The sequence below is a fragment of the Oscarella lobularis genome, chromosome 4 (genome assembly GCF_947507565.1).
Source record: "Oscarella lobularis chromosome 4, ooOscLobu1.1, whole genome shotgun sequence".
NCBI classification, from domain to species: Eukaryota; Metazoa; Porifera; class Homoscleromorpha; order Homosclerophorida; family Oscarellidae; genus Oscarella; species Oscarella lobularis.
This window is the reverse complement of record NC_089178.1, coordinates 2,688,574-2,713,322: the sequence shown is the minus strand read 5'-3', so window position 1 is coordinate 2,713,322 and position 24,749 is coordinate 2,688,574. Positions and strand designations below refer to the sequence as shown.

At 47.2% G+C, this 24,749-nt stretch overlaps 8 protein-coding genes across 15 annotated transcripts; 5 read left to right on the top strand and 3 right to left on the bottom strand.

Moving 5' to 3' along the window:
- Positions 1–184: 184 nt before the first annotated feature.
- LOC136185838 (dual specificity protein phosphatase 7-like) lies at positions 185–1,904 on the top strand. The gene is made up of 3 exons (XM_065973036.1): positions 185–618; positions 692–1,207; positions 1,350–1,904. The coding sequence occupies exons 1-3, from the start codon at positions 267–269 to the stop codon at positions 1,646–1,648; spliced, it is 1,167 nt and encodes a 388-aa protein (XP_065829108.1). The 5' UTR covers positions 185–266; the 3' UTR covers positions 1,649–1,904.
- Positions 1,732–5,246, bottom strand: LOC136185829 (POC1 centriolar protein homolog A-like). Of its 2 annotated transcripts, XR_010669617.1 has the most exons (17): positions 5,163–5,246; positions 5,023–5,107; positions 4,888–4,967; positions 4,750–4,841; positions 4,565–4,673; positions 4,401–4,467; positions 4,235–4,346; positions 4,093–4,165; positions 3,991–4,033; positions 3,793–3,875; positions 3,621–3,740; positions 3,500–3,545; positions 3,367–3,446; positions 3,044–3,130; positions 2,771–2,986; positions 2,397–2,718; positions 1,732–2,296 (listed from the first exon to the last, which is right to left on the bottom strand). XR_010669617.1 is itself a non-coding variant. In XM_065973024.1 (16 exons), exons 1-16 carry the CDS (start codon positions 5,175–5,177, stop codon positions 2,614–2,616), a joined length of 1,413 nt encoding a protein of 470 aa, XP_065829096.1. In that variant the 5' UTR covers positions 5,178–5,246; the 3' UTR covers positions 1,732–2,613. The 2 variants fall into 2 exon arrangements, 1 of the variants encoding a protein (XP_065829096.1); XM_065973024.1 differs by having other exon boundaries at positions 1,732–2,718.
- Positions 5,172–10,935, bottom strand: LOC136185808 (centlein-like). Of its 2 annotated transcripts, XM_065972994.1 has the most exons (28): positions 10,116–10,933; positions 9,999–10,063; positions 9,859–9,947; positions 9,718–9,802; positions 9,626–9,669; positions 9,476–9,572; positions 9,335–9,416; positions 9,213–9,286; positions 9,099–9,155; positions 8,848–9,037; positions 8,748–8,800; positions 8,539–8,694; positions 8,436–8,482; positions 8,320–8,386; positions 8,161–8,270; positions 7,964–8,110; positions 7,809–7,909; positions 7,661–7,755; positions 7,537–7,604; positions 7,042–7,486; positions 6,866–6,985; positions 6,638–6,805; positions 6,486–6,583; positions 6,325–6,433; positions 6,143–6,202; positions 5,545–6,078; positions 5,409–5,489; positions 5,172–5,362 (listed from the first exon to the last, which is right to left on the bottom strand). In XM_065972994.1, the coding sequence occupies exons 1-28, from the start codon at positions 10,123–10,125 to the stop codon at positions 5,288–5,290; spliced, it is 3,327 nt and encodes a 1,108-aa protein (XP_065829066.1). In that variant the 5' UTR covers positions 10,126–10,933; the 3' UTR covers positions 5,172–5,287. The 2 variants fall into 2 exon arrangements, with proteins under 2 accessions (XP_065829066.1, XP_065829067.1); XM_065972995.1 differs by lacking the exons at positions 5,172–5,362; positions 5,409–5,489 and having other exon boundaries at positions 5,667–6,094; positions 10,116–10,935.
- LOC136185818 (ataxin-7-like) lies at positions 10,350–13,598 on the top strand. Of its 3 annotated transcripts, XM_065973010.1 has the most exons (12): positions 10,350–10,480; positions 10,568–10,639; positions 10,727–10,831; positions 10,883–11,167; positions 11,331–11,419; positions 11,479–11,690; positions 11,746–11,780; positions 11,839–12,070; positions 12,131–12,159; positions 12,228–12,658; positions 12,715–12,790; positions 12,843–13,598. In XM_065973010.1, exons 1-12 carry the CDS (start codon positions 10,366–10,368, stop codon positions 13,427–13,429), a joined length of 2,268 nt encoding a protein of 755 aa, XP_065829082.1. In that variant the 5' UTR covers positions 10,350–10,365; the 3' UTR covers positions 13,430–13,598. The 3 variants fall into 3 exon arrangements, with proteins under 3 accessions (XP_065829082.1, XP_065829081.1, XP_065829080.1); XM_065973009.1 differs by having other exon boundaries at positions 10,727–11,167; positions 11,842–12,070; XM_065973008.1 differs by having other exon boundaries at positions 10,727–11,167.
- LOC136185810 (exportin-T-like) lies at positions 13,546–24,747 on the bottom strand. 4 transcript variants are annotated; one of them, XM_065973000.1, is made up of 41 exons: positions 23,009–24,747; positions 22,652–22,811; positions 22,497–22,604; positions 22,250–22,441; positions 22,101–22,193; positions 19,696–22,038; positions 19,566–19,648; positions 19,385–19,511; positions 19,252–19,332; positions 19,070–19,198; positions 18,936–19,019; positions 18,768–18,877; positions 18,633–18,709; positions 18,497–18,579; positions 18,365–18,444; positions 18,210–18,305; positions 18,075–18,153; positions 17,919–18,020; positions 17,787–17,858; positions 17,681–17,733; positions 17,551–17,626; positions 16,048–16,155; positions 15,928–15,996; positions 15,775–15,869; positions 15,620–15,719; positions 15,508–15,564; positions 15,389–15,457; positions 15,259–15,332; positions 15,134–15,203; positions 15,018–15,078; positions 14,866–14,963; positions 14,754–14,810; positions 14,607–14,702; positions 14,464–14,557; positions 14,339–14,406; positions 14,231–14,279; positions 14,059–14,177; positions 13,951–13,998; positions 13,828–13,899; positions 13,719–13,775; positions 13,546–13,662 (listed from the first exon to the last, which is right to left on the bottom strand). In XM_065973000.1, the coding sequence occupies exons 6-41, from the start codon at positions 19,753–19,755 to the stop codon at positions 13,621–13,623; spliced, it is 2,895 nt and encodes a 964-aa protein (XP_065829072.1). In that variant the 5' UTR covers positions 19,756–22,038; positions 22,101–22,193; positions 22,250–22,441; positions 22,497–22,604; positions 22,652–22,811; positions 23,009–24,747; the 3' UTR covers positions 13,546–13,620. The 4 variants fall into 4 exon arrangements, with proteins under 4 accessions (XP_065829072.1, XP_065829069.1, XP_065829070.1 ...); XM_065972997.1 differs by having other exon boundaries at positions 22,497–22,811; positions 23,009–23,119; positions 23,171–23,917; XM_065972998.1 differs by having other exon boundaries at positions 22,497–22,811; positions 23,009–23,116; positions 23,171–23,917.
- Positions 16,217–17,690, top strand: LOC136185841 (uncharacterized). The gene is made up of 2 exons (XM_065973040.1): positions 16,217–16,796; positions 16,942–17,690. The coding sequence occupies exons 1-2, from the start codon at positions 16,245–16,247 to the stop codon at positions 17,500–17,502; spliced, it is 1,113 nt and encodes a 370-aa protein (XP_065829112.1). The 5' UTR covers positions 16,217–16,244; the 3' UTR covers positions 17,503–17,690.
- LOC136185839 (uncharacterized) lies at positions 20,052–21,274 on the top strand. The gene has a single exon (XM_065973037.1). The coding sequence runs from the start codon at positions 20,090–20,092 to the stop codon at positions 21,242–21,244; it is 1,155 nt and encodes a 384-aa protein (XP_065829109.1). The 5' UTR covers positions 20,052–20,089; the 3' UTR covers positions 21,245–21,274.
- Positions 23,253–24,699, top strand: LOC136185844 (prostaglandin E synthase 2-like). The gene is made up of 5 exons (XM_065973043.1): positions 23,253–23,789; positions 23,839–24,023; positions 24,085–24,285; positions 24,335–24,452; positions 24,514–24,699. The coding sequence occupies exons 1-5, from the start codon at positions 23,487–23,489 to the stop codon at positions 24,655–24,657; spliced, it is 951 nt and encodes a 316-aa protein (XP_065829115.1). The 5' UTR covers positions 23,253–23,486; the 3' UTR covers positions 24,658–24,699.
- Positions 24,748–24,749: the final 2 nt, after the last annotated feature.

Below are 24,749 nucleotides of genomic sequence, written 5' to 3'. Positions count from 1 at the left end.
CATTTGTTTGCACTCACCATAACCAAACCGCAAAAACCGCACACTGATGGCTATCTCCATTACGTCAGGTCTAACCAAGCGCTGATTCGTTAGCGTATTAGCAAGTGGGTGTTGACCGCTGATTAGCGTTCCGGCCAATTAGGCCAAACCAACTAATATACGACTCTGCCGTGTCGATTTCTCGTCACTCACCGAACCTCGATCCACTCTCGCGCCTCGGGTTCCCTCCCTGTTCAACGAATTCGAATCAAGCGATTCTCGCGATCATGACGGCATCATCGGTTGACTGCGCGTGGCTCGTCGATCGGCTCTTTGCGACCGGTTCGCCGCACGATCTCCTACTCCTCGACGTTCGCCCGATCGAGAAATACGCCGAAGGACACGTGAACGGAGCGATCAATCTCACCTGCTCGAATCTCATGCTTCGGCGTCTAAAAAAAGGCAATCTCGCCCTATCCGTTCTCGTCAACGGCGACGAAGCGAAGGCGAAATTCGCCGCGCGCCGAAAATCGCACTACGTCGTTCTCTACGACGAGAATTCGTCGTCGAGCGAACTCATCGACTTGATCGCAACGAAACTACGCGACGAATCGCTCAATCAGATCCGCATTTTAGAAGGTGCGCCGCGCGCTTCGCCCCGAGGCAATTGTTCCCCCTTCACCTTATAATTACAGTGCATTTTGAATCGTAGGAGGATTCTGCGTTCTATCGAAAAGCCATCCGGACGTGTGCAAGGCGAAATGCCATCGAAACGCGCGACCGGGTTCGCTTCCCCATTTGAATTTGTCGAATCTGTCGATCGGTTCGCCGCTACCGCGACGCGCGACCGTCTCCGCCGGTGCCGTATCGCCGTCGCGTCGGCATCACGACACGTCGAAGCCCGTTCAGATTCGCGCTCACCTCTTCGTCGGGAGCGAAAAGGATGCGCACGATCTCAAGACGCTCGACGAGTTCCGGATAACTCACATCCTCAATGTCACGTCGCATGTGCCGAATAAATTCGAGGCGATGGATGACGGCGACGGTAGCGGCGGCGGCGGCGAGGCCGCGCAACCACAGAACAAAAAGGAGGAGACGATCGCGGAGGCGTCCGAGGGCGCCCCCGCAGCGCCCCGTCGTCGTCGTTTCACGTACAAACGAATCGCCGTTCAGGATAATTGGACGCAGGATTTATCGGCCCATTTCGAGGAGGCGATTCAGTTTATCAGTAAGTTCGCTAGGTGGTCTAGGCGGGGCCCCGGATCGGATGCATCTTGCATGCGCCCGGTTTTTTTCCCGCGCACGGCGGGGTTCCCTGATTGGGCCGAGGCGCCACGACATGATGTCATTGGTCCGTTTTCTTTGTGTAGATGACGCGCGTTCGCGTGGTGGCCGCGTTTTAGTTCACTGCGTCGCCGGAATATCGCGATCCGTTACCGTCACGATCGCCTACATTATGCAGGAGTTCGACCTGTCGTTGAACGACGCCTTCGACTTTGTCAAGCAGCGGAAGTCGGATGTGTCGCCCAATTTCGGTTTCATGGGCCAGTTGCTCGAGTTCCAGAAGAAACTAGATAAGAGGAAACGAGACAGCGTGTTTAGTAATAGTAGAGACGAAGCGGCCGTTCCGCGACACTGCCCCAACTTCGTTGAACTATGCGCTCATTAGAATTTTCTCGTTTTTTGAGACAGAGAAGTTGGTCGTTCTCTTTCTCTCTTGTGATTTAGATTATGTAATAGGTTTGAGTTCGGTTATTTTTTTATTCGAAAATGTAGCTTTTAGGAGTTGCGTAGCTTATAATGTTGCACGTTTGCATGATTGCACGCGCCTTGTAAAGAGATAGTTTGGCCTAATGTTTTGGAGGAGTTGGTTCTTACCAACGTGACGTACTCTGATTGAAAATAAATAAAAGATGTCAATTGTGGTCGGTTTTGTCCGGATTTTCTCGAGAGGCGTGTTTGCTTTGTTCCAGATCCGCTTTTCGCCTAATCTTTGCCTAATATTGTTCGTCGCTATTTCGTTAGCGAGCCCTGGGCGTTGGACGGGATCCAGTCGACCAGAGCCCTAATATAGGAGTCGAACAAACGCTTGCGTTTTTTAATCCGGGTTTCGCCGGGACATCGCGTCGTGCTATCGGATTCGGTTCGGCGTAATCCCACTTTTCTCGAGCGATCGCGACGCCTAGAATTGCCGTCTTGTCTCCGTTACGCTGCTAGCTACCCGTCAGCTATGGCCAAGTCAAAGAATCACACGAATCACAATCAAGGTAGAGTCGCGACGCCCTGATCGATGCGTTTTGACACCCGAGCATTCATCCTAGCCCACAAGAATCACCGAAACGGAATCAAACGACCAAAATCGCACAGATTCATGTCGCTAAAAGGAGTAAGGCCCCCCTAATAGACCCTCCACGAACCTCGATCATCAGTCGCGCGTGCAGAGAGATCCCAAATTCCTTCGCAATCTCCGCTTTGCGAAAAAGCATAACAAGAAGCAAGTGAAGACGGAGGCAATGGAGCAATCGTGACTTTGTAGTAATAGCTATATAGCGACACAATAAAGTCTCGATAAATGAAACTGTGCAACATACATGCGTATCGCCGCGCGCGTTATAAATTTTACTTACGGAGGAATCAGTCGTTCGGTTTTATCTGCAGAGTAATCTTCTGCTGATTATCGATCACTTCTCTAAGCTTGTTCTCAGTCAGCGTGAGCCTCTGCTCCAGAATAGACACAGTCTAAATAAAGAAACTTGTCTCTGGGTGTATCAATTCGTAATCGATCCTCTACTTGTGTAATGACGTCCAGTTGTCCCACAATGTGCTCGAGCGTATTAGCCAACTGCGGCGGTATGAACTTGGCCTCTAGCGGGGTCGTAACCGAAGCGCTTTGACCCGCAACAGCGCCGCCACTCTCGCCTACTTCTTCAGGCGGCGGCGGCGGCGGCGGCGGCGGCGGCGGCGGCGGCGGCGGCGGCGTCCGATCCAAAGCAGACTGTAGAGGATGCTAGAGAACCTATCCTAGCAACCAACTCACCCCCCTGTCTTTCTCTCTCTCTCTTACGTGTGTTGATGTGAACATAGAAGGGCCGACGTCTGTAACGGGCGGCGGCTGATCGCCCATGTCTTGGGGCCCTGCACGACCATCCAACTAAACATTTTAGATAAGCAAACAGCATCGTGCATAAATCCCAACGCGAGGACCGACGTAAGCGTATGTGCGTCTCGCGGGGGCTATTGTTGTCAACCCCAGCCGACCCATAAAAACATCGCCCTGAGGGTGGTCGTGGGAAGGAACGCCTAGCTAAGAAAAGCAAATACGACAAGTGCCGTGGGAAACTAACAGCGATGGGAAAAAAGAGGAGCGGACGGCCCATTCAAGCTCGCCTGTATTCCAGCGTGAGAAACGAGTGGCGGATCATGCTCGTGACCGCTTGACGCCGTTGGACGCTTTTTCGGTTGAAGCACTGCGCGTACATTTAGCCTCCAGGTCTCGAGCTCAGCGTCTCTCTTTGATTACCTTCATTGGGATCGACTTGATCAAAATTAGTCTTCCATACCAATACCTAAGGGGAAAGGGTCAAAGGGAGGAAGCTTCATTGGCGTCTCGTTTCTGACGGCTATTGCCATCGCACTCATACTTGAGCGTCCTGACCGCCAGATGCAAAGAACTTGCCCGAGGGCGAGAAGGCAACCGCAGTAGCAGCGCGGTGGTGTCCGTGGAGAGTATAGTACAATCGGCCTTCCATAAGATCGAGGATCTAAGGCGATTAATTGTTGTTAGTCCCCTTCCTCTAATGTCATTCATTGTACTTTGAGTGTGTGGTCACTGGACGCCGTTAGAAGATAATTTCCGTTCGGGTGAAAAGACAACGAATTGACCGCTGCCGTGTGAGCTAAAGAGACAAACATTCCATTCCATCGAAACAAAAAGGAATTTCATTAGGAAAAGTATGAGCGCGACTTGGCCAAGCTCGCGCGTAATGTAAACCACTCGGCTAATCATCTTACCTTGATAGTGTTGAAGCAGCTTATTCATTCGGATGTCCCAAACCTGAAGACGAGTCGCAGTATGTTTGGCATGTCCGGACCCCGTTCTTTCCCCTGTCTCACTTTGACCGTGCTGTCTGCACACGCGGCTGCCAGGCACGTTCCAGTTGGATGAAATTCGACGTGATTTACGGCTCTAAAGAAATGGTTTTGTTCTTTTTTTTGCATTTGCGTAGAGTATGTGGCCCGCGCGCGTCTTCCCTACCCGCCGTATTCGTAGAATGTGTGAACGCACTCCTTGCTCGTTCGATCCCAAAGCTTTATCGTCTTATCGTCGCTGGCTGATGAAATCAGTCGACCGTCAGGCGAAAATCTAAGTCCCATTCATTCTCGTCTTCCTTCCTCACTAATATATGTTCCAACTTGCCTAGCACAGCGCACCCAATTCATGTGACCGTTGAGCGAGTATTGGAATTTTTGACGATGAACAGTCCAAAGCTAAAAAAGAGATTTCAGAAAAAATGAGACTAAGCAGCGTTTTACACGTGCACATGCATATCTCTTTCTTATATAAGAGTAGAGTGTCTGACATTACCTTGACGGATTTGTCATCGGAGCAAGTGACCAGCGAGTGGCCGTCGGGAGAAAAGTGTACACTACGAACGGACGCCGTGTGTGCTTTAAAAACTGTCGACTCTCCCTTGCTATAGTGGGAGAGAAAAGAAGAAAGCGTTATGTGAGAGTCCGAGGCCTCCGCCCCCCCCTCCCCCTTTTACATACATGCTAGGAATCCAAAGACGAACTGTTTTGTCTCGCGACGCCGAAGCGACGAGATGGCCGTGCGGCGAGAAGGAGACGGACAAGACGGCGTCCTTCGAAAAGCGCGTGAAAATCGTCTTTCTCGGGCTCTTTTCTTGCCTTGTGTCCGACGAAGCGGTACGAGCGAGATTGAGGCTTGAAATTGAAGACGAATAGGCAGGAGTCCATTCCGCCGGACGCTGGAACGGATAGCGGTGTTTTTCGTGCGTCGAATCGACGCGGCGAGTCGCTCACCTAGCTGTCGCATGTTCGGATTGAAGGCGAGACTCGTTATGGAGTCGCGATGGCCTTTGAAATGTCGTTCGAGGGTCGGATCCTCCTGAAACGGGTCGTTTAGACGTTCGCGAAACATTTTGCTGCGCGACGGTTCGTACTAGGAGCGATGCCATGCTTATTTCGTTCGAATTTGTTCAAAAGCTCCGCATTTCCTCTTTGAGCATGCGCAATCTAATGTAAATAAAAACCCAATCCACCATGCCTACACTGTCACAGCGATTTTTTATTCCGTCAGGATCTTTAGATGCTCCTCGGTTATTAAAACAAAAAGCTCCACAAGAGCAACGGCAAATGGAGGCTAGATTGAATTATAATTTGAGATGGAGTATTACTGTACTATTTACCTTGGCTTTTGACAAACGTTCAACATCTTGCCACCACTCCCTCTCTCGAATCTCCCAAGATTCATCTCTTTTAGAAACATCCTAATAAAAAAAAGTTTAGGATCCAATCAACCGGAAATTTGATAAGTATCCTCACTTCTTCCCGTTCTTTGTGGTCGCGACTTCTTCGAGATGCTGTCATCAGATCCAAAAATTCTCCTTCGGATAAGTTTAAAATAGTGCACGACAATTCTTTAGCTCGATTCCAGTTTCCCATTTCCCGGAAATCGCTCTCACTGGCATCCTCATCCGGTGGAGACTCGGAATCGCCGCCGGTCACGATCGGCCCGGCAGCGACTCGTCGTCCCCGGGCGTCGCGCAATCGCCGAAGCAACTCGCGCCCGTAGGCACAAACGAAAGCCCGATATTCATCTAAGCGACGTCGGCTTCGCTTCGCCTTCTCCTCGAGCCCTTTCACCTCGTTTACGTAACGAGACTCGAGTGCTCGTACGCTCTCGCTCGTTCTCTCCGTCATCCGAGCGAGCGCCGCTTCGGTGCGATGGCACTTGGCTCGAATTTGCGCGCACTGTTCGTCTTTTTTCGACGCCGCTTCTCGCCAGCGGTGTCGCTCCGCTTGGAGCTTCTCTTTCTCGTCGACTTCCTTGGTTAGTCTGTTTTTCAAAGCCTGCAACTGAAAAGACGCAGATCTTTGAATCGTTTCGTCGCGGTACGTGCTCATAGGGTGGGAAACTCACTCGTGCTTTTCTCTGCTCATGCATATCGCCAGCGGCTTCGAGTTTATTCTCGACGACTTTCTAAAAAAACGCGCGGTTTGTTATCAGGGGAAAGAAGCCTGGACACCACTACTATATACAGTAATCTAGAATAATTAGTGTACTCAGTGGTGCCCAGAGCGTGGTTCTGCGATTATTCTCACGACTCTTTCCGCTGCCGTTTCGCACTCTTCTCGTAGAACCTTCAGTTTCGCTTTCAGATCATCGATAAGACTTTGCTTCCGATTAACATCTCGCTCAAGGCGAGAAACCCTATCTCCGGAGATACAGAACAGGCATACTCTAGAAATACTTGACCGCGTACTTTTCCTGCAACGACTTGTAGCGGGCTTCTTGATCCTGAAGATCCGCTTTCAAGGATTTCGCCAATTTTCCTTGACGCACGGATTCGTCGGACGAAGCCTGAGAAGAATCAGTCCCCCCCACGGGCTCTCCACCACCCATTGTCTTCCTCGCCTTGGCTCTGTGTTCCAACTGCTTCCATTCCGATTCGCTGCGAGCCGCGCTTGCGCTGGAAGATGCCAAGCTAGCGGCAATTTGCTGCTGAGCTGCCAGAACGTCGGCTAGTTTCTCTTCAAGATGCGTCTTTTCCGATTGGCGAGATTCCAAATCGCGTCGCATCTCCTACAATGAAATAGTCAGTCTGGAAATTAAAATTTTCCATAATCCTCCGTGCATACTCACCGTCAGCGTCTCTTCACGACGTTCACAGGCGGAATGAACAGCACGTAGCTCCTCGTGCGCTTGTCTCTGCTGTTCCAAAGCTCGAAAGTAAGCATCTTTCTCGTTCTGAACCACAGCAAGCTAATTCCACTTCGGTCAACTCTACACTACTAAAGATTGGTCAACGGGATTTTTACCTGTCTCGACAGACTGGCAATTCTCAGCTCAAGCTGCTTGACTTTCTCGCCGTGTTTCGATTTCAATCGCGGAATCTTACTCGCCGCTTCAATCGGATTAAAATGACTGCCAAAGGCGAAAGGAGTCCCAGCCGATTTGGACCGCAAGCGAGACGACGACTCGCCACCGCCGCCGCCACCGCCGCCGACATCGGTTTGAATGGCCTTGGAAGACAAATCGCGCAGACGCTGCTGCGGAAGAGAGACCTGCACCGAAACGTCGGCCCAAGATAGAGAGGTATCATCATCTCTCATCAGTTCGGCGCAGGCAGGGTCAGTGCCCTTGGAACACACGACCGGCTGACACTGCACGGCCTTTGTGTCTTTGTGCAGTTCCTCGCGAAGGAGCTGCGTTTGCAGCCTAGCTACTTGTTCTCGCAATCGAAAGCATTCCTCCTGTTGCTCGCTAGAAAGAATCTAAGCGTTTTCCCCAGAAGGAAGTATACGCATACATACAGCCTCGAAGCTATGAGCCTTTGCTTGTCTTCCTCCAGCTGCAGAACCGACTCGTGAAGAGCTTCAGCCTGCATATCAAGTGCGAGAACGTTTCCCCCACGTTTTAGTACGTAAACAGATTTACCTTATTTCGCGTTAGTTCCAGCTGTTTCTGATTGGTGGAATCCACTGGCAACTTGGAACTCTGCGATTCGCTTTTTTCAAGTTGACTAACGAGTTCTACGTAAGAGACGCTCTTGTGAAACCTCTCTGAAAAAATTGACTATTATGACCATCTCTCTCCTGCTCCAGACATTGCTGAAGATCTAAAATAATATTCTCCTGTTCAGCGACTTTGACTCGCAAACTGTCGCATTCCTCATCCGCCAAGACTCTATATGTAAAGACTCTCTTCAACGTAAGTCGATCGATCCAAAACTGCACTTACTTTTCTTCGAGAAGCGAGGCATATTGGGTACGATAGTAATTCAACTCGTTCCAAACCGAATCGCTGTCTTCCTGCTGTAATTCCTTCGCCGTTGCTCGTGGGGGCGAAGGAGACCATTCGTTCGTCGCTTTGAAACCCTTTTCGGATCTAAAAACTCGGGCCCTGAGTCGTCTAATCTCTTTTTCTTTGTGTAATACTGTTCGTATGTTTTGAGTTGTTGTAACACGAGCCGATGTTCATTCTGTAGACTCTTAAAACGTTTCAGGCGTCGAGTCTGAGCAGATCGAAGTTCTCCTAATTCGTTCTCCTATATAAAAAAGTAAAGGCAACGATGTATAGAGCCATGCTTCATATACCCGAGCTTCCAACTTTTGCTTTGTCTTTGCTAGTTCTAATCGAATTCGCTCAAGAGTGGAGTTCTCCCTTTATATCGAGTATCAGTACAAAAAATGACCCTCCCCTAAAAATGTACCCAAAAACTCGCGGCGACGAAAATCGATACGGCGACGTGGCTATGTCCTAATAATTCATTTTAGTAACTAGCCCCCTTTTATGTCTGGCGACTGTTTTTTAACTCTAGTTTCCGGTTCTTCCTTTTCTAGCGATCGGATTCTCGATTGCAGTAGCAGGACTTCGTGATTTTTCGCCGTCATCTCTTTCACGTGGCGCTGCTGCGCTTCGTTTACGGACGCCTCGAAACGAGCGCAAGCCTCGCGCTCTTCTCTCACGACCTGTGAATATAACACGTTGCAAGGCAAAGAAATATATTTAAATCCAAATAAACCTTCTTGTGAGTTTTCCTTTCTCGATCTAGTGCACCATTACACAGCTCCACCTCTAAAGAAATGATAATTCCACGTCCAAGTAGAATTCGCTTTTTTTGCCTCTCTTGAGGTCGTCTATCTCTCTTTTGCATCGAGTCAGTTCTTCGGACTTTTGCTTGAGTTGAAGTTTTAGCGTTTCTTTCAACGCTGCAACCGTCTCTTCATGTTTTGATTCGACGCGTTTGTGAACGTCCTCTTTCGACAGTAGATCCTGTTCCAGACGATTCTTTGCGTTTGTCACGCTCTGCAACTTTGTGAGTGCAGAAGTTATCCCCGTGCTTACTTAATTAAATAACCAATTATTTTCAAACCTCTCTAGATTTACGATTTGACTCTTCGATCTTCTCAAGCATTTCCGCTTTAACAGACTAATAAAAAATTGAAGCTCTCTTAATTATAAGAAAAACTGAAGTGCCCGTCATTACTTCTATTCGCCTCAAGTGTAAATTTATTGTCTCTTCAGCCTGAGCCTGTGTTGCACTCAGCTTTGCTGTCAAAGCTAGAAGAACATCAAAAAGTCAAAGTCATTCTTTATATAGAGTAAGACCAGAATTTTCTCTAGTGAATGTGCCAAGTCGAGTCTCTAGTCCCGCCACAACTGACTGATGTTCTTCTCTACACTGAACCAACTGTGCAAGGATCGCGTATACAGATAATTTCCAATGTACTGTGAACCTAAAGATTTCACCTCGTTACGTGCAGCCTCAATTTGACCCTCCATGTTTTCTATTTGACTTTTCTGAATTGTTGTCTGATCTAGTAATCGTGCAGAACCGTTTTCAAGCCTTGAACATTAATCGATTAATTAATTAATTAATTGATTAATTAATTGGCTTACTGAAGACGACATCTCTTTAGATCGTCAGATTTCTCCAAAAGAGCCTAAATAACGAATTCGAGCGCTCAACTCCACCAAGTGCATGACGTCACTTCTTCCAGCTGAAGAATTCGGGCATCTTTTCCCTGCAAAATTTCTAATACCCGTTTGTCTTTTCTCTCGTTCTTCTCCTTTTCTCTAAAGAAAAAGGAGATAAACAGACGTCTTCTTGAATTTGGAATCTTTTTCAGCACCGTGTCACTATCAAGGACACAGCCGATGTCAGATCGGGAGAGGAAGACTGCAATTGTTTCCACAGCGACCACACAAACTCCTTATCTGCCTAGAAAGCAAAGTTTCGCGCCTTTTCTCGTCGAGAGAAGCGATTTCGAACCGTGCACTGAGCAAGCTCTTCGCCAAGCCGTCGTTTCTCGTTTAAAACAGCACTTAGCGTTTCCTCTACATAATCAAGTGCCGTGAAAAGATTTTGGTTAACGATTTTCAAGCTGACCAACGTCCATGCTCCTTTACGGCGGACTTGGCGCTATTGTTACGGGGTTATGTTAACTGGTCACCAAATGATTTACTTTGAATAGGTGCAAAAGAATCAGGCGAGGGTAGCTGCCAGCAGCAGCAGCAGCAGCAGCAGCACAAGGACCTTTGCTAAAATTTAGAAAAATCTCAACTTTCCACTGGTTCCATTGGCATCCGGGACGGTGACGTCTGTGGCTATAGTGTATCCGGGGTTGCGAACCGAGGAAATGGCCTCGGAATCGGACGGCGACGGTAGGACGACCGGTCGCGGCAGTGGCGACGACGACGACGACGATTGCAAAAAGACTTGGGACGACGTTTGTCAGGAAGCGATCCGACTCGGTGAGAAACTCGTCGTTCGTCGAATCGCGAGTAAAAGCTTCGGCAAGTGGCCAACTTACGCTCGCCGCTCCTCTCCGTTTGCGATAGACGCTAGCGACGACATCGGCGAACCGATTACCGTACGGTCTCACTTGTTGCCATTCAAATTCAAGCTAGACGGTAAGAAAAAGGGCCCCCCGCATAAAATTGCTACGTCGAATCAAAAGCGACGAACGAAAGATTGATTACACGCACTATCGCGCGCAGAATCGACCATCTACGGTCGATGTCCGTCGATTGAACGACGCGTTCTCGTCGTTTGCGAAGTCTGCAAGCGTTTCGTTCTCGCGTCCGCTTTTCGGCATCATTACGGTACGGAGGAAAAGGGGGGGAATAAGCGAGGGCAATGCACCCTTTTTCTAGAGTGTCGACACGCGGCAAATCGCGTCGAATCGAAAAACAAGCGACGTGTCGAATCGACGACGACGACGAGGATGGGGGGGTCGGGCGAAGTGAAACCGGCGACGGCGGCGCCTGTTACGTCATCACCGCTGCGTACGTCACCGTCTACGGCGAGCGGGGCGGTGCCCGGCCAACGGTTGCCATGTAAGAGAGGGAGAAAGGCGTCTCTTTCGGGCGACGAAAGGGTGAACGGGGGAAGTCCGGCGAAACGGAAAATTGTACTTCCGCCGCCCAATGAGCAGAAAGGTATGTAGTCTGGGATCGACTTTGTAAAGTAGAACCTCGCTTAGATGACCACTTCGGTTAATTTAAACTGTATACGTATAACTGAATACGGAAGTGGTCGTTAGGCGAGGTTCTATTGTTCTGTGCCCTTACCGAACATATCTCATTGACCTTTTTTTTTCAGTGCGAAGTCTTGGCTATGATCCCGATCGACATTGTGGCGTATGGATGACTGATCAAAGGAAATTTTGTCATCGATCTTTGACCTGCAAGGTACAATAGTAGTGTGTAGAATAGAGAGGGAGAATTGTTGGGAGTTCTACGCCGCCTAGACTCACAGTCTTGGATTGAGGCGAAAGGTGCCCAACAGGCGAAAGCTGTTTGATGAACTTCTCGCCGAGCATCGGCACATGCGATATTCGCTGATGACCGGGTTGCCATTCTTGGCGGAAAGCGGCGGCGGCAGCGAATTAGCACCGCCGTCGTCAGATCCTTCTCACTCTTCCAGTGACCAGAATCCGAACCACGTAATTCATGCCTCCAGGTAGGTAGGAGTAAGTGGCTTTCCGTAGCAGTAGACCGGACGTTTTTACCTTTAGTCGATCCGCGAAAAAGGGCGCTACTTCAAAAAGGAGTATAGATTACTAGAAACGAATTCCTCCCCATGATTACTTGTATCTTGTCTCTTCTAGAAGATCCCATAGTTGATCCCGTAGTCGTCGTTGCAGAGGAGCACGTAGACGACATTGTATTGGATAGTGGACAAGTCGAAGACATTCGACTTTCGATGAGCAATCTCATGCCAATGCCCGTGGGAGTGTGCGCGTTTGGCGCAAAGCGTTGCTTGCCGAACGCTTCTACGTACTATGTCCAGTCTATGGACAAACTGAGGTCGCATCTAAACGGACTGAAATCAAAAGAAAAGTAGATTGTGTGGGACTGGGGCTCAGGATTTTTTTTTTGGATAATCTCTTTTTTTTTCAGGGAGGCGTCAGGGTGCCCAGCAAATCTAGGTACAGAATCACATACACAATAATCTCATTCTTTAGCTGTTTTGGTGGTTGGGGGCGCGCTTTTCTAGGAAAACCACTCGATCTCAGCGAAGCTATTTCCTCCGCACCGGTGGCTAACCACTCGGCACTACCCCTCGCATGTTCCTACCAATTCAATCCGGCGAGGCTATTCTCATCCAATGCCAGCCAGCATCGAATTGAAGGAAGAGGAACGTCTCACTTGCGCATTGCAAAGGGTCAGCTGATGGCTGTGAATAGTCCCGCCGTCTCAACGCCCAACAACGTGCTACCGTTGCCACCGAAGGGGCTTCTCTGTGGCGCGCCGCCGCAGGCGACGGCGGCAACGCCGAGATCGAGATCGTCTCGAAAATCTCAGTCAAGCAGTCAGAGCAAACAGGCGGTGGCGCAAACGGCGACGCCGTCAAGCCACGTGAGCCCACCTCCGCCGGTTCAGCAGCAACAACAAGGAATTCTAATGCAATCCGCTGACCATCCTTTGGTATGAGCAGCGGATAAATACTATGTGAGTTGATGTGTGGTGTTGTTTTTTTTCAGCCCCTGCTTCCTCAGAATCATTTGCAGTTTTTAAATGGGTCCACGTTTGAAGAGCAACAGACTATGCTAAATTCAGGTGAGCAGATTAGTTCCTCTAATAATAATGTCACGCGTTCACTTACCGGCAGTCAAATCAATTGAAGATTCCACAACTTCAAACGTCAACATGCAGCAGCTCCAGCAAACAAGCGTTGCCTCAATTTCCAGTCAAGTTCCCAAAGGCGGCGGCGGCGGCTCAAATCTTTCCCAGCAAGGCGCCGCTCTCCTCACTCCTCAGCAGCGATTTCAAATGATGAAAGCCGCCGTTGCAACTGCCACTGTCGCTGCTGCCGCGCAGTCAGGCCACCAGCACCAAACGTCGCCTCACTTCGCTGCACAGCAACTCGCCTACTTTCCCCCCAACTTTCTCCTCCATCCGCAAATCGTTGAAGTGCCCCAGAATGCCGGCGCAGGTAGCGGCGGCGGCGGCGGTGGTGGCGGCGGCGGCGGCGGGAGCAATCGGGTCAAACGGCCCAGCAAGCTCGATTTAGCAATAATGGGATCGCATCGTATTCTCCAACCCAAACAGGTTGCTCCGTCGCCGACGTCAAATCCTTCAACGCCGAGAGCCATCTTGCCAAATACGACGCAGCACCAGCAGCAACAGCAGCGCGTGGCGTCTGCTTCCACTCCCGTGCCGTCGCCGAGTCCGTCGCAGGTGTCCACGGTCACATGACGGCTTCGGTTTCGTTTTTGTCTTTTCTTTGCGTCAAGACTTTCTTGGTTTTTTGCAACCTTGCACTCCCCTTTTGTAAAGGGGTTGCAGTTGGTGTTGTGTATAGAAAAATCAACTCAGAAGTATACATTTAATTAAAATATTTTGGGAAATAAATTAAGCAGATGGAGATGGTACTCGCGTCATACAGTTTACCTTGTTCTTACTTGGCCTTGAAGTTGACTAAACATTGCCTAGAAAGAGAAATAAATCTCTTACCACGCGCGTTTGCAAGAAATTTGCCCATCACCTTCAAAAAATTCTTGAAGGTCTTCTGGTCAGCATGTTGCAAATGTTTAAGGTATTCCTGTGTCAAGGTAAGGTCGATTGGGAAAAAAAAGACAGCTCTTGAAGATTACTTGTATTAGTTCTGATGAAAAATTTAAGGAAGGAAGGTACTCTGACTGGAGATAGTGAAAAAGCTCTACTCCCTATTGCAAAAGAAATACCAGGCTAGTTCTTGGCAACTTTATGAGGCTTACCCTGCGTGCTAGTATAGTTTTCATGACCTGGCCACTCTCGCTCAATACCTCCACAGAGGAAAGCTTGTGTAAAAATGCAGCAAGAGAAATAATTGCGCCTTGCCTTACTGTCAGTGCCTGCACGTCTTTTAAATCAAACGTTGCCTTCAGTGGAGCCACGAAACAGGCAGGAATGATATTCTTGTAAATGAACTCGTCAAATCCAGGCACCGAGCTGGTGCCACCACCTTGAACGTGTCTCATTCAGCTAACGCGTCTTTCTGGCTTACAGTCCGCTTACCCCATACTTCTACGAGCTTTTTTAGACAACTGAAGCAGTACTTCTGAGTCTAAAAATAGAGAAATTTCATGACCTTTGGTGGGCAGATACCAGAAATATAATACGTACTGATGGTTCAGGAAAGTCCAGAGCTCCGTGCACCAAGGTCAAAAGTATTTCCTGTGTGTGCTCAGGTTCTAAGGCAGTCAGTACACATTCAAATTACGACTACGCGTACGTATGGCAGTGCCTACGTTGATCAGCAATAACTTGAAATTGGTTATTAACGACAATGCATCCAATGAAAGAGAAGTAGCACTTTTGAAGGGCCTCTTTCTCTCTGACAATCTAGACAAGCACTCGCACTCCCCTATTTCATTCGCGCGACTGCTAGTACGTTTGGATCTGATTCCTCTTCGAGTGCACCGAGAAAATTAAATATGCCCCGAACTATTGGCATGAAAATTTCGTTGACGATGGGTTGGACTTGCGCCTAAAGAAGGAGAATTTCCAATTGAACAAAGCGCGCAACCTACTGCCCGACTTTAAATCGTGCGACCAGCTGATTGATAAAAGGTATAAATTCTTGGAGATCCCTTTCCTAAAAAGCCGAAAATGAAAATCAGTCTCCTTTCGTACTGTACCCCATTCCTTACGCCGCAATCCTTGAGCAAGTGAGAAACGGCCAAGGGAACGTAGGGAAGAATGTCTTCACCCAGACAAACAACCATTCGATGCAACAGCTGCCTCACAGCTACGCACCAAAACCGCCGTGCTTCGTTAGAAACATAGAAACGTTTTTTCTTACCCGAGTGAAGCATTTCTCTGTGCACAGGAACGTTGAGCACCTTCAGACACACAGTCAAAACCTGAACAAAAGAGATGCGTTTCCATATAAATTTAGAAGAGAAAAAAAAGTCCGACTTCCGTAAAGCATTCCGTGCTCCCGCATTGCTGCACTGTCTGATGAGCAGTGAACGCTTTGCTAGTCCGCCTATACAAAAGCGAGAATAAATAACCTCGAGAGGTTTTCACCCTGTCACACGCACAGTCCCAGTAGTATTAAATGATTTATAAATTGAGCTAGATGATTCTGCTTTGCTTCGTCTTCAATTGCACAAAGCTAGATCGAAGAGAAATTAATACCTAGCAAAAACGCAACCTAGCACATTGACCTACATCTCTGATACTCGATTCCACTTTCGCCAAGACGGGAGCGACGAGAGATTTCATCATTTCAAGCTGTTTCTAAACAGTCAAACTGCAATAGCCCAATTCTCGCACTGGGTTATCTCTACTTTGGGTTCTGATCCGCTGGAAATGATCAACGCTCCTGCGGCTTCGTACAAAAATAGCTTCGCAAATAAATAATTAGAAAATTATTCGATAATTTCAATACGTTCTCTGCACCTGGTCTTCCATGGAGACTAGGCTATGTCCAGCGACTTCTACTATGAGTAGATCTTGCATGCGTTTTAATATTTCGTGTGCATAGCTTGCCAAATGAACTCTAGAAAACAGACCGCGCTTATTTGAAACGTATGACCTCACTTGAGACGGTGTACCTAACGGTTTTTACAAAACGTGAAAAAAGATAGGAGCATCGGCTTCTCAAACGAGCGTGAGGATGTCTGAGACCTCGATTGTCAAGAAAAGCAGACTACAGTGCATAAAAAACAAATCTATCAATCAAACGACCAATCAAAGCCAATTTTTACCAGAACAAGTGGCAGATGCTCTGCGTCATGATTAAAATATTTTTCGTACCTCACAACAGTTTCAAAGAACTAAAATATATAAGCTATATTTTTTTCTTGCTTATCTATTATTTCATATACCAGCTCAACTACAGCATAATGGCTGTGGTATGAAACTTGACTTGAAATCACCATGCGGGTTAATGACTTGAGTAGAGGATACTTGCAATCCATTCCGAAATGAGGTCCCTAGGATACACCTCATAACAAAAACAAATAAATAGTTTACAGTGAGCACGTGTTATCAGGGACTTGCTGGTGCAAAAAGGAGGAGAACGATGGTCCACCGAACGGAGATATTCTTCAAAGTGCTCTCCGTCTTTATCGTTATCGTGCAACTGGGCAGTCTCGACTACTTCGCCGTTCGCATTCCGCAGGACGCGACCGAAACGACGACAAACAATCTGTCAGCGTTCGACGTCGACGTTTCGCAGAACGCGACGAAAAACGCAAAGACAGCCGAGCTGTCAGCTCTCTACTGGCTCGTCCCGCTCGGCGTAATCGCCTGGTTCGCCTGGCTCGAAGCCATTACAGGCATAGGCCACTATGTGTGGAATCGCTACAGCGACGCCACTGATAGTAGCGGCAACGAGGCGATCAGGCTCAAATCGGCCTACATCGCGTGGTTTTTTTACGCCGTGCTCGGTCTCTCGCCGCCGATTATCTACATTTTTCACGACGACGCGAAACTGCTTAGATACGACGAAACGAGCGAGAACGGCGTCAAAGTCATCATCGCCGGTACGGCGCTGCTCTTTCTTATTCTCGTTAGCGCTCATCATTCGTCGGAAGCGTTTTCGCGACGTCGACTCTCCATCGAACGCATACAGGTTCGTCGTAGAGAGAGAATATTTAAATTTTTGTATGTACACCAGTAGACGTATGGGGGGGAGCGTATGGGGTAGTTAAGCGTCAGGGGTTTCGCTTGTGTGCTTGTGTGCTTGTGTCCATTACTACATGTTCCTATTTACTCAGGGAGGTATGATATGGGATATTCTTGACACGGTTGAACTGCTTGAGACGCTGTTTCGTCTTGAAACGCTGGGTATACTACCGGGATCAATACGCTGGGCTATGATAATTTTCTCGTGCATTAATCTCGCTTCACCGGCAATTGCGCTGCGCGAACTTAAAGAAAAATGGCAATCGGGGACTCTTGGAAGATTGCGTTGGGGCAATTACAAAATGATCTACATTTTCGTAAATCTGCTGCTCGACATTGCTTATTTGATCATAAGATCAATTTTGTGGTTTCAGCACGGTGTCGATATATCGGCATTTATTATAAAAAATGTAACCTGCATTTGGCTCAATTGCACCGACTTATACGAATTTTATTTCGGGCCGGAAAAGCCAATACAGTGCAAGAAGGGCACACCCCAATGCAACCTGATGATCAGACAATCAAAAGACCAGAAGCGTTTCAAGAAGCATCTCAAGAAATATCACCATATTGTGGAAAGCGATGGCAGTGAAGCGGAAGAAGTTACTGACGGGACTACCCAACTTACAGATGAAAGGGAGACCCCAGTGTAATAAGGCTTTTGCTTAGTTCGATGTTGTGTGCGTGTATGCTTTTCTTACCGGTAACGTGTCGCCCAACATGTAAACAAGACGTAGAGCAACCTCGGTGTCTTCAAAGGGACAGGTCTCGATGTTTCTAAAATTTTTTGTTTGATTTCTACACGAACTCTCATTATATATATTATATTACTCGAATACTCGTGCCACGTAGTCGCGTATTGTTAGTAGGCAAAGCTCAGGATCCTGAAGATATAATTGATACTAAACGGTTATCAACTGAATCTGTCTCATCTTACCAAGAGTACGAGGCTGTCAAATAAGAGTTTCAGCTGCTTTCTGTATTCCATAAACATGGCTTCATCTTCACCCTAACACAATATCAAGATAACTTTACTTAGTTTCTAAACGATGACATCATGCTATCTTACTTCAGAATCAAAATCATATGATTCATCATATCGAAGCTTCTTTATGGCTATTGACAAAATGTTGCTGACGTGACTGCGGCAACGCTGAGCAAGATCCCCACTCTATGGTAAGAAAAACGTGAAGCCACGATAGCGTCTACAATAGGAGATACGCACATGTTTGAGAATAGCTACGTACGCCTGGGCAAAGCCCAAGACACACTGTGAAACATCGTCATCTTCATCACCTAAGAATCTGTAGAAAGTGAGAGCTGAGGCAAAGGGGAATGTAGAGTTTGATTTGCTCCGTACCTGTATAGAAGAGGAAGTTTTGATTCAATTGCGGAAAGTATCTCGTCCGCTGCTTCCGCGTGAGCAGCTGGCTCTTCTTCCCCGCTTCTGACAACTCTAAAAAAGAGAGAGAGAGTTGTAATCATAGTGCCCTGCTTTGCAGATAACTGACTAACTTTGTCCAATTAGCCACCAATCCTTGACCTATCCCGTTTAATAGTTTGGACAGTTTGGCAACAAATTCAATGCCCTCGCCCTAAATATCGACGTTATTTACAGTACACACATATCTAACAGTTGAATGCGACCTCTGGTGGAGGATAAAAGCCTGAGTTTTCCAATAGCTTCATTATAGATTCAATCAGTTTGGTTTTGGCAATAGGATCCATGCCTTTCACAAAGAAAAAAAGCTAATCAACTTTCTTTCAAAATGACGCCTCATACCTTTTCTTATAATTTCGTGAAGGCAATCCGCTGCACTTTCTCGCAGAGTCTCGACTCTCATATACTTCAAAAGCAGCCTACAATAAGCACTCCCCTCATAAAATCAAAACAAAGCGCAAAAAAACCCTCCCCTACCCAACTATGGTATCATTCACAATGAGATTGATGTCAATCCAAGCAACGTACGTCCCAATCGCTTCCAAGCAAAGGCATGTCAATTCATGATTCGATTGCTCGGTCGTGCTCTAAAATTATTAATTAATTAACTACCTTTTTTGAAATTAATTCTTCATTCTAACTAACCAAGATTTGCAGCCACGAATCAACGAGTTGGGGAATACACTGCAATCGCATTGTATCTTTTATCAGCGTATTTCGTTCTAATTCCTAAATGTGCACAATCCTACATACCCATAAAATATTAAATGCTCTGTGACTTCTCTGGTTCGAGGAATATCCTTGTCTGCTACTTCTTCGCTGATGGCAAGTAGAATTCTCAAGTAGATTTCGATAGACGAGATGCCAAGAGAAAGGCATTCGATCAAGTCAGTAAAGAAAGTGGGCCACTAAAAAAAAAGTCGATTTAAAATAGAAACATTAAAACGAAATCTCATCTGACCTTCTCTGGATAATCGCAGACCAAAACCAAACTGCAGAGTTGCGAAAACTTTCTAACAATCAAGCGCTCCTTGCTCGACTCCTACATCAAAGACATCCTTTTCCCTCGCTCATAGGTCAATCTTCCTACTAGCCTGGCGCCGAATCCACGATAAGAAAAAGTCGCGCAGACGCGCCTGGGCCTCTTCGCTTTCTCGCGCGTGTCTCGCACGCACGTGATGCTCCAGGACTTGAAGGAGAAAGAACTGAATGTGCTGATTGCTAAAACGAAAGAGAAGGACTACTAAAAAATATCAAAAATTTGAATAGTATTGCCTGTAGACTCCATTGAGAAAGGTTTCTGCACAAAGTAGCCATCCGTCGTCGGACGCTTTCAATTGCTCGAAATAGGTTAGAATCTAATTTATTCGTGATTTTCGTTATCTCCCACACATGTTTTACGTACGGAGTGTCGTGCTTGCGCGCTCGCTGTCGGCAAGAGACCCTCGAGTGCCGATTCGTTCATCGTTCTCGGTGTTTCACGCGCGCTTTTAGGCTCCAATCGAGCCGATTATGTCGTCGAGGAGTCTATAATTGCAGCGTCGCAATCTATACAGGCGCTATGTCGCCGCGAGGAGATCGTCGCACAATGAATCGATCGACGCACGAGGTTTTGCTTTTTGCTCGGACGTGCGCTAACACTACACTGTATTGCCACGTGACCGTTTCTTTTTGAAGCTCGTGTTTCAGAAATTCAATTAATTTTTTGTCTGATCGTACTCTGCTAGCCTCTTTTCAGATCTCCAGCGCAGCCGACTGGAATCAAAACACGTGTCACGTGACGAGATTCCGCCCCAAAGATGCCGTGGAAGTTCAAGGACGAGGACTGGTATCGCGTGACGTTCATCTACAGAAACGCCGAAGCGCGTTCGGTCGCGCTCGTGGGCGACTTCTGCGGCTGGGATCCGTCGCGCCTTCCCATGTCGAAAACTGAGCCGGACGAGTATCGCATCACTCTTCCCCTCATCGAAGGCTATTACAAATACAAGTTTCTCGTCGACGGCACCGCGTGGGTCGCCGATCCGAACAATCCGCATCGCGACGAGACCGATTACGGCAATTCGATCATGTTCGTTCACATGGATCCGGCCGTGTGCGTTTGGCGCGAGTGCCACGCGCCCCATCGCGCCTACTCTCGTCCCAACGCCGACGGGTCGCAATTTCGAGTCATTCAACCGGAAGTGACGTCAGATATCGCCGCGTACGGTATCCTTCGACGACCCGTCTTCGTCTACTTGCCGTTGAATTATGACGTCGAGTCGCGTTATCCCGTTCTGTACGTGCACGACGGTCAGAATGTCTTCTCGACGCCGGGGGATAGAGGTGGGCCGATGTCAGGTGGCTGGTATTTGGACGAGAAGCTCGATCGCATGTGGGCCGAAGGAATTCTTCGCGAATTCATTCTCGTTGCCATTCCCAACGTAGACGGCTTACGACCTGGAAATCGCATGAGAGAATACTGCACCGGGTCATTTCTTCAAGCATCCAAGGATCCCTATATTCGATACCTTGTAGAATGTGTGAAGCCGACTATTGATGAGAATTTTCGGACCTTGTCCGAGGCGAAATGTACTGCGACGATGGGCGCTTCAATGGGCGGTCTCGTTTCGTTTACGCTTGCCATGACGCACGACCACGTGTTTGGCAACGCTGCGTGTCTTTCTCCTTCTTTCTGGTTTGCCGATTGTCACAACGTCACTTCGTTTGATTTGCTTCGAAGCGCGAAGAAGGTTTCTAGTCGTATCTATGTTGATTCCGGCAACGGCCAAGGGGATAATATGTATGAGACGTTGCAGATGGCCGAGTTGATGCGGTCATTGGACTGGAAAGAAGGGGATGACTTTGAATATTTCTTGGATGCTTGTGCGGACAGAAGACCCAATGGGATCACGCACTCTGAAGAGACATGGAGAGATCGCGTTCATTTGCCTTTGAAATTTATTTTTGGAAAGTAGTAGAGTAGTAGTACCTTGCATTGAGAAAAACTATCTTTTTGCACGTGTCACTGCGTTGTCCACTCGTTTTAGTTAAGAAAAGGCGACGTCTGTAGCCAGGTGTTGGGCAGGAGAACTTGAAGGTGACAGGTCATCTTTTTTCCTTAGGGTGCCATCGAATTTCTGAGGAGAAGTCCAAAACTGGCAAGAGTGAAAGGAATTGGCGGAGGCGGTTGCGAAGGCGAGGAAAAAATGAGAGGGCAAATTCGTTGACAGTCAGAGCGCGGCAGAGACTAAAACTCTTTCGATTCTAGTGTTGTCCGGCAGCTTTTTTTTAGTTTTTTAGCACGTGCTTGCGTGTGACGCACGCTAATAAATTACCGAGAATAAAAACTTCAAATAATAAATAGCAGGAGGTCAAATAAATTTCATAGGCAATCTTCTAAATGATATCTATATGCAGAAAAATTATTCGCATCAAATCTACTTTCGCATTTTGGGCATTCTAGATATTGAGACAAACTACTTCTTTTAGAAGCCTTTGGTGAAGAAGAAGGCGACGTTTGCTTATAAATAGGAGACGAAACAGCATAAGCTCCGCTAAAAGCTGCTTCCATGTTCTGTTTTCGCAGCCAAGCTTGCAAGGGACCATACTGATCGGCAGCCAGGTGTTGGGCAGGAGGACTTGACGGCGACAGGTCATCTTCTTCCTTGGGGTGCCATCGAATTTCTGGTTCGGAAGGACGAACGCGTTCTGGGAGGATTAACCGTCTTTGAACAGACGCTTGAATATGTGAAGGATTGTGGCAAAGAAGCTAAAATAAGTAGCATCATAGTTATATGTAGTCTATATGTGTACATACGATTGATGTAGTACCTGAGGAAAGGAACTCGTTGGTGCAGCGTTCGAGTGAAAATCTTGCGTGCTGTTGTGCTCTGCAAGCTGTTTCTGCAAATCCCGAATTAAAATCTAAAATAGAAATAGATTTTTGATCAATTCTTTTTTGAGCTGATTTTTTTTCTTACTGCGTTCTTTTTGCTCTCGTCCACAGCTCGCTGTCGTTCAGCTTCAATTACGTCAATTTTCTGCCTTAGATCTTCATTTTCGTACGCAGCCCCTTTGAGCCTCGCGTTCTCAGCAGCCAGAAAATCCATCTTTTCCTGCATTGCAGCTACTTCTTCCATTTTGCTTTCCATCTCATTCCTCCATATTAGAGTCTACATAGAATTGACTGTTTTTATGTAAACGTGAACCTTGATTACCTTTGCTCACCTGCATGTTATATGCTTTCAATTCTTGTTTACACGTTGCCCTGTCTTTCTCTATGATATCCAAATAGGTTTTTGTTTGATTCAATTGACTGTCCTTTCGTCGCAGTTCCTTCTCGAGAAAGTCAACCCTTTCTTCTAGTTTTCTTTGCTCTGTACCATAACAAGGCGCTTTTGTTGTAGCCGATCTTGGAGAGAGGTCATCCTCAAACAAAAAATTCGTCTGTGCAGGTTCCCTCAAGTCCAACAATTTTTCTATGCGACTGGGCGGCTTTTTGATCTCCATGGTGCTCCAATTGCTTGCATGTTTGAACGGTTGCTGCGAAACAGAGCAACATATGTCACGTGAGTAACCCCACCCATTTGGATACCGTAGTACTACTGCTGCCCTCTACTACCACACACTGTAATACAAACACACTGTAATACAAACACACTGTACTACTTCAACAAGCGTTCTATCCCATACGATCAGTGATCAATACAACGTACGGTCGTAGACACGCGTAGACGTACCTCCGAGTCAAGTTGGGGTGTCTCCACCATCATCATTGTTCTACGAAATAGCGAATGTCCACTCGTCTTATACTAGAGCTTTCGGAAGTGACGCAATTGCCACTGGACCTACTGTACAGTGTTTTATAGTACTGTACTGAGTCAGGGCCGGAAATGACGCACGTTCTTTTTTCGTTTCGATTACGTAATAACACGTGGAAGAAAAATCCCTGACGTCGTAATTAATTAACCTTTAGCCGGTTTTCCCTCGTCCTTTCTCGTTCTTTCTCCGCTTCGTACCGGCACGATAAGCTCGTCGAATCCCTTACAGTATAAGGCGACGATCTTCGCATTCATTACGTCGGTCTCTCTTCCATTTCGCTTTGTAACTACAGCCAGTAACTGGTACAAAGGGGTTAGGGTAAACTGCGAAGCGGTGATCACTGCTCTATGCGGCGGTACAGCTCACCCCGCACTTGTAGGTCTAGCGCACGGTAGCATGGCGTTCTTTAGCCGATCTTGCATTAGACGTTGTCTCTTTGGAGCTACTGCCGCGGGTCTCTGCTTAAAAGCGTCTATCTGTATTGCTGCCGCGGAAGAAAGAAATCAAACTGCTGAAAATTCGCCTACAGTCATAAAACTCTATCAATATCAAACGTGTCCGTTCTGCTCAAAAGTGCGAGTCTTTCTCGACTACCACGGCATACCGTACGAAAAAGTGGAAGTCAATCCGCTATTTAAGAAAGAATTGAAGTTCGCAACGACCAAGAAAGTCCCACTGGTCGTCGTTGGAGATGTGCAGGTAGTAAACAGAGTAAATGTCGTAATAATATCCCGGAATAGCTCTATAGCTGCAAGAGTCAAGTCTCATTATCAGCATTCTTAAATCCCAGTCACTCGGCTCGAGAACTCTCAGCGAAGTTATGGGCTGTTATCCAGAAATCAAAAGCAAAGATGCAAAAGGTCGAGAGGTGATTGAACACGGAAATAAATATGAAGTCATGCTTGGATCGACAGAGAACAGCGACGCAAGAAGGCAAACACTTACTCGTCACAATGTCCTTTTAATTAATTAAAAAATACTAAACGTTGACTAGGGAGGAAGTTAAATGGAGGATGTGGGTTGACAACAAGTTGATCCATGCGTTGGCGCCAAACATCTACAGAACTTTGGGAGAAGCTCGAAGATCCTTTAACTATATTTCCAGTGTTGGAAACTTCACCGTTGTCGAGAGATACGGTGCTCAAATCGTCGGCTCCTTTGCTATGTATTTCATTGGCAGGAAGCTGAAGAAAAAGTAGCAGTTAAATGAGTGTACAGAATGATTATTTTATTTGATTTGTTAGATATAAATTGGATGAAGACGTTCGCCAATCGTTGTATAGCTATTGCAGAGAATGGACGACTGCTGTGGGCAAGAAAAGGCTTTTTATGGGAGGAAATGACCCCAATTTGGCTGACTTGGTAGGTAGACAAGACACGGTCTCTAGTAGCCCATGCACACTCAATTGATATCATTCTCTAGGCTGTCTATGGCGTACTCAATGCAATCGAAGGAATGGACGCTTTCAACGATGTCATGGTCAACACAGATATCAAGCCGTGGTATCTTCGAGTTCAACAGGCAATCAGAGTGCGTTCAAGTGAAACGAAGACACCGTCCAGCTAGACACCGTTCATAGGAGCTTCAATAAAAGTCAAATTAAAATAACGCTCATTATACGCGTCGCGCACTCCTTCCCATTATAGACATCGCGGGTT

What these genes read in the sequence shown, in the direction of transcription:
- LOC136185810 (XM_065973000.1), bottom strand. Translation starts at nt 19,755, where the DNA reads ATGAACGAATCGGCACTCGAGGGTCTCTTGCCGACAGCGAGCGCGCAA. An exon ending in AAACTTCCTCTTCTATACAG is followed by an intron (nt 18,154 to 18,209) that starts GTACGGAGCAAA and finishes CACTTTCTACAG; the next exon opens with ATTCTTAGGTGATGAAGATG. An exon ending in TGGACTTTCCTGAACCATCA is followed by an intron (nt 14,280 to 14,338) that starts GTACGTATTATA and finishes CTCTATTTTTAG; the next exon opens with ACTCAGAAGTACTGCTTCAG.
- LOC136185841 (XM_065973040.1), top strand. Translation starts at nt 16,245, where the DNA reads ATGGTCCACCGAACGGAGATATTCTTCAAAGTGCTCTCCGTCTTTATC. An exon ending in TCTCCATCGAACGCATACAG is followed by an intron (nt 16,797 to 16,941) that starts GTTCGTCGTAGA and finishes CTATTTACTCAG; the next exon opens with GGAGGTATGATATGGGATAT.
- LOC136185844 (XM_065973043.1), top strand. Translation starts at nt 23,487, where the DNA reads ATGGCGTTCTTTAGCCGATCTTGCATTAGACGTTGTCTCTTTGGAGCT. An exon ending in TCGTCGTTGGAGATGTGCAG is followed by an intron (nt 23,790 to 23,838) that starts GTAGTAAACAGA and finishes ATAGCTCTATAG; the next exon opens with CTGCAAGAGTCAAGTCTCAT. An exon ending in GAGAACAGCGACGCAAGAAG is followed by an intron (nt 24,024 to 24,084) that starts GCAAACACTTAC and finishes AACGTTGACTAG; the next exon opens with GGAGGAAGTTAAATGGAGGA.
- LOC136185808 (XM_065972994.1), bottom strand. An exon ending in TCGTCGCCGCGAGTTTTTGG is followed by an intron (nt 8,387 to 8,435) that starts GTACATTTTTAG and finishes CTCGATATAAAG; the next exon opens with GGAGAACTCCACTCTTGAGC. An exon ending in AACGTTTGTCAAAAGCCAAG is followed by an intron (nt 5,363 to 5,408) that starts GTAAATAGTACA and finishes AATTCAATCTAG; the next exon opens with CCTCCATTTGCCGTTGCTCT.
- LOC136185839 (XM_065973037.1), top strand. Translation starts at nt 20,090, where the DNA reads ATGCCGTGGAAGTTCAAGGACGAGGACTGGTATCGCGTGACGTTCATC.
- LOC136185838 (XM_065973036.1), top strand. Translation starts at nt 267, where the DNA reads ATGACGGCATCATCGGTTGACTGCGCGTGGCTCGTCGATCGGCTCTTT. An exon ending in TCAGATCCGCATTTTAGAAG is followed by an intron (nt 619 to 691) that starts GTGCGCCGCGCG and finishes TTTGAATCGTAG; the next exon opens with GAGGATTCTGCGTTCTATCG. An exon ending in GGAGGCGATTCAGTTTATCA is followed by an intron (nt 1,208 to 1,349) that starts GTAAGTTCGCTA and finishes TTCTTTGTGTAG; the next exon opens with ATGACGCGCGTTCGCGTGGT.
- LOC136185818 (XM_065973008.1), top strand. Translation starts at nt 10,366, where the DNA reads ATGGCCTCGGAATCGGACGGCGACGGTAGGACGACCGGTCGCGGCAGT. An exon ending in ATTCAAATTCAAGCTAGACG is followed by an intron (nt 10,640 to 10,726) that starts GTAAGAAAAAGG and finishes TATCGCGCGCAG; the next exon opens with AATCGACCATCTACGGTCGA. An exon ending in CACGTAATTCATGCCTCCAG is followed by an intron (nt 11,691 to 11,745) that starts GTAGGTAGGAGT and finishes TTTTACCTTTAG; the next exon opens with TCGATCCGCGAAAAAGGGCG.
- LOC136185829 (XM_065973024.1), bottom strand. An exon ending in TCAAGTCGATCCCAATGAAG is followed by an intron (nt 3,447 to 3,499) that starts GTAATCAAAGAG and finishes ATGTACGCGCAG; the next exon opens with TGCTTCAACCGAAAAAGCGT. An exon ending in CTATGTTCACATCAACACAC is followed by an intron (nt 2,987 to 3,043) that starts GTAAGAGAGAGA and finishes TAGGTTCTCTAG; the next exon opens with CATCCTCTACAGTCTGCTTT.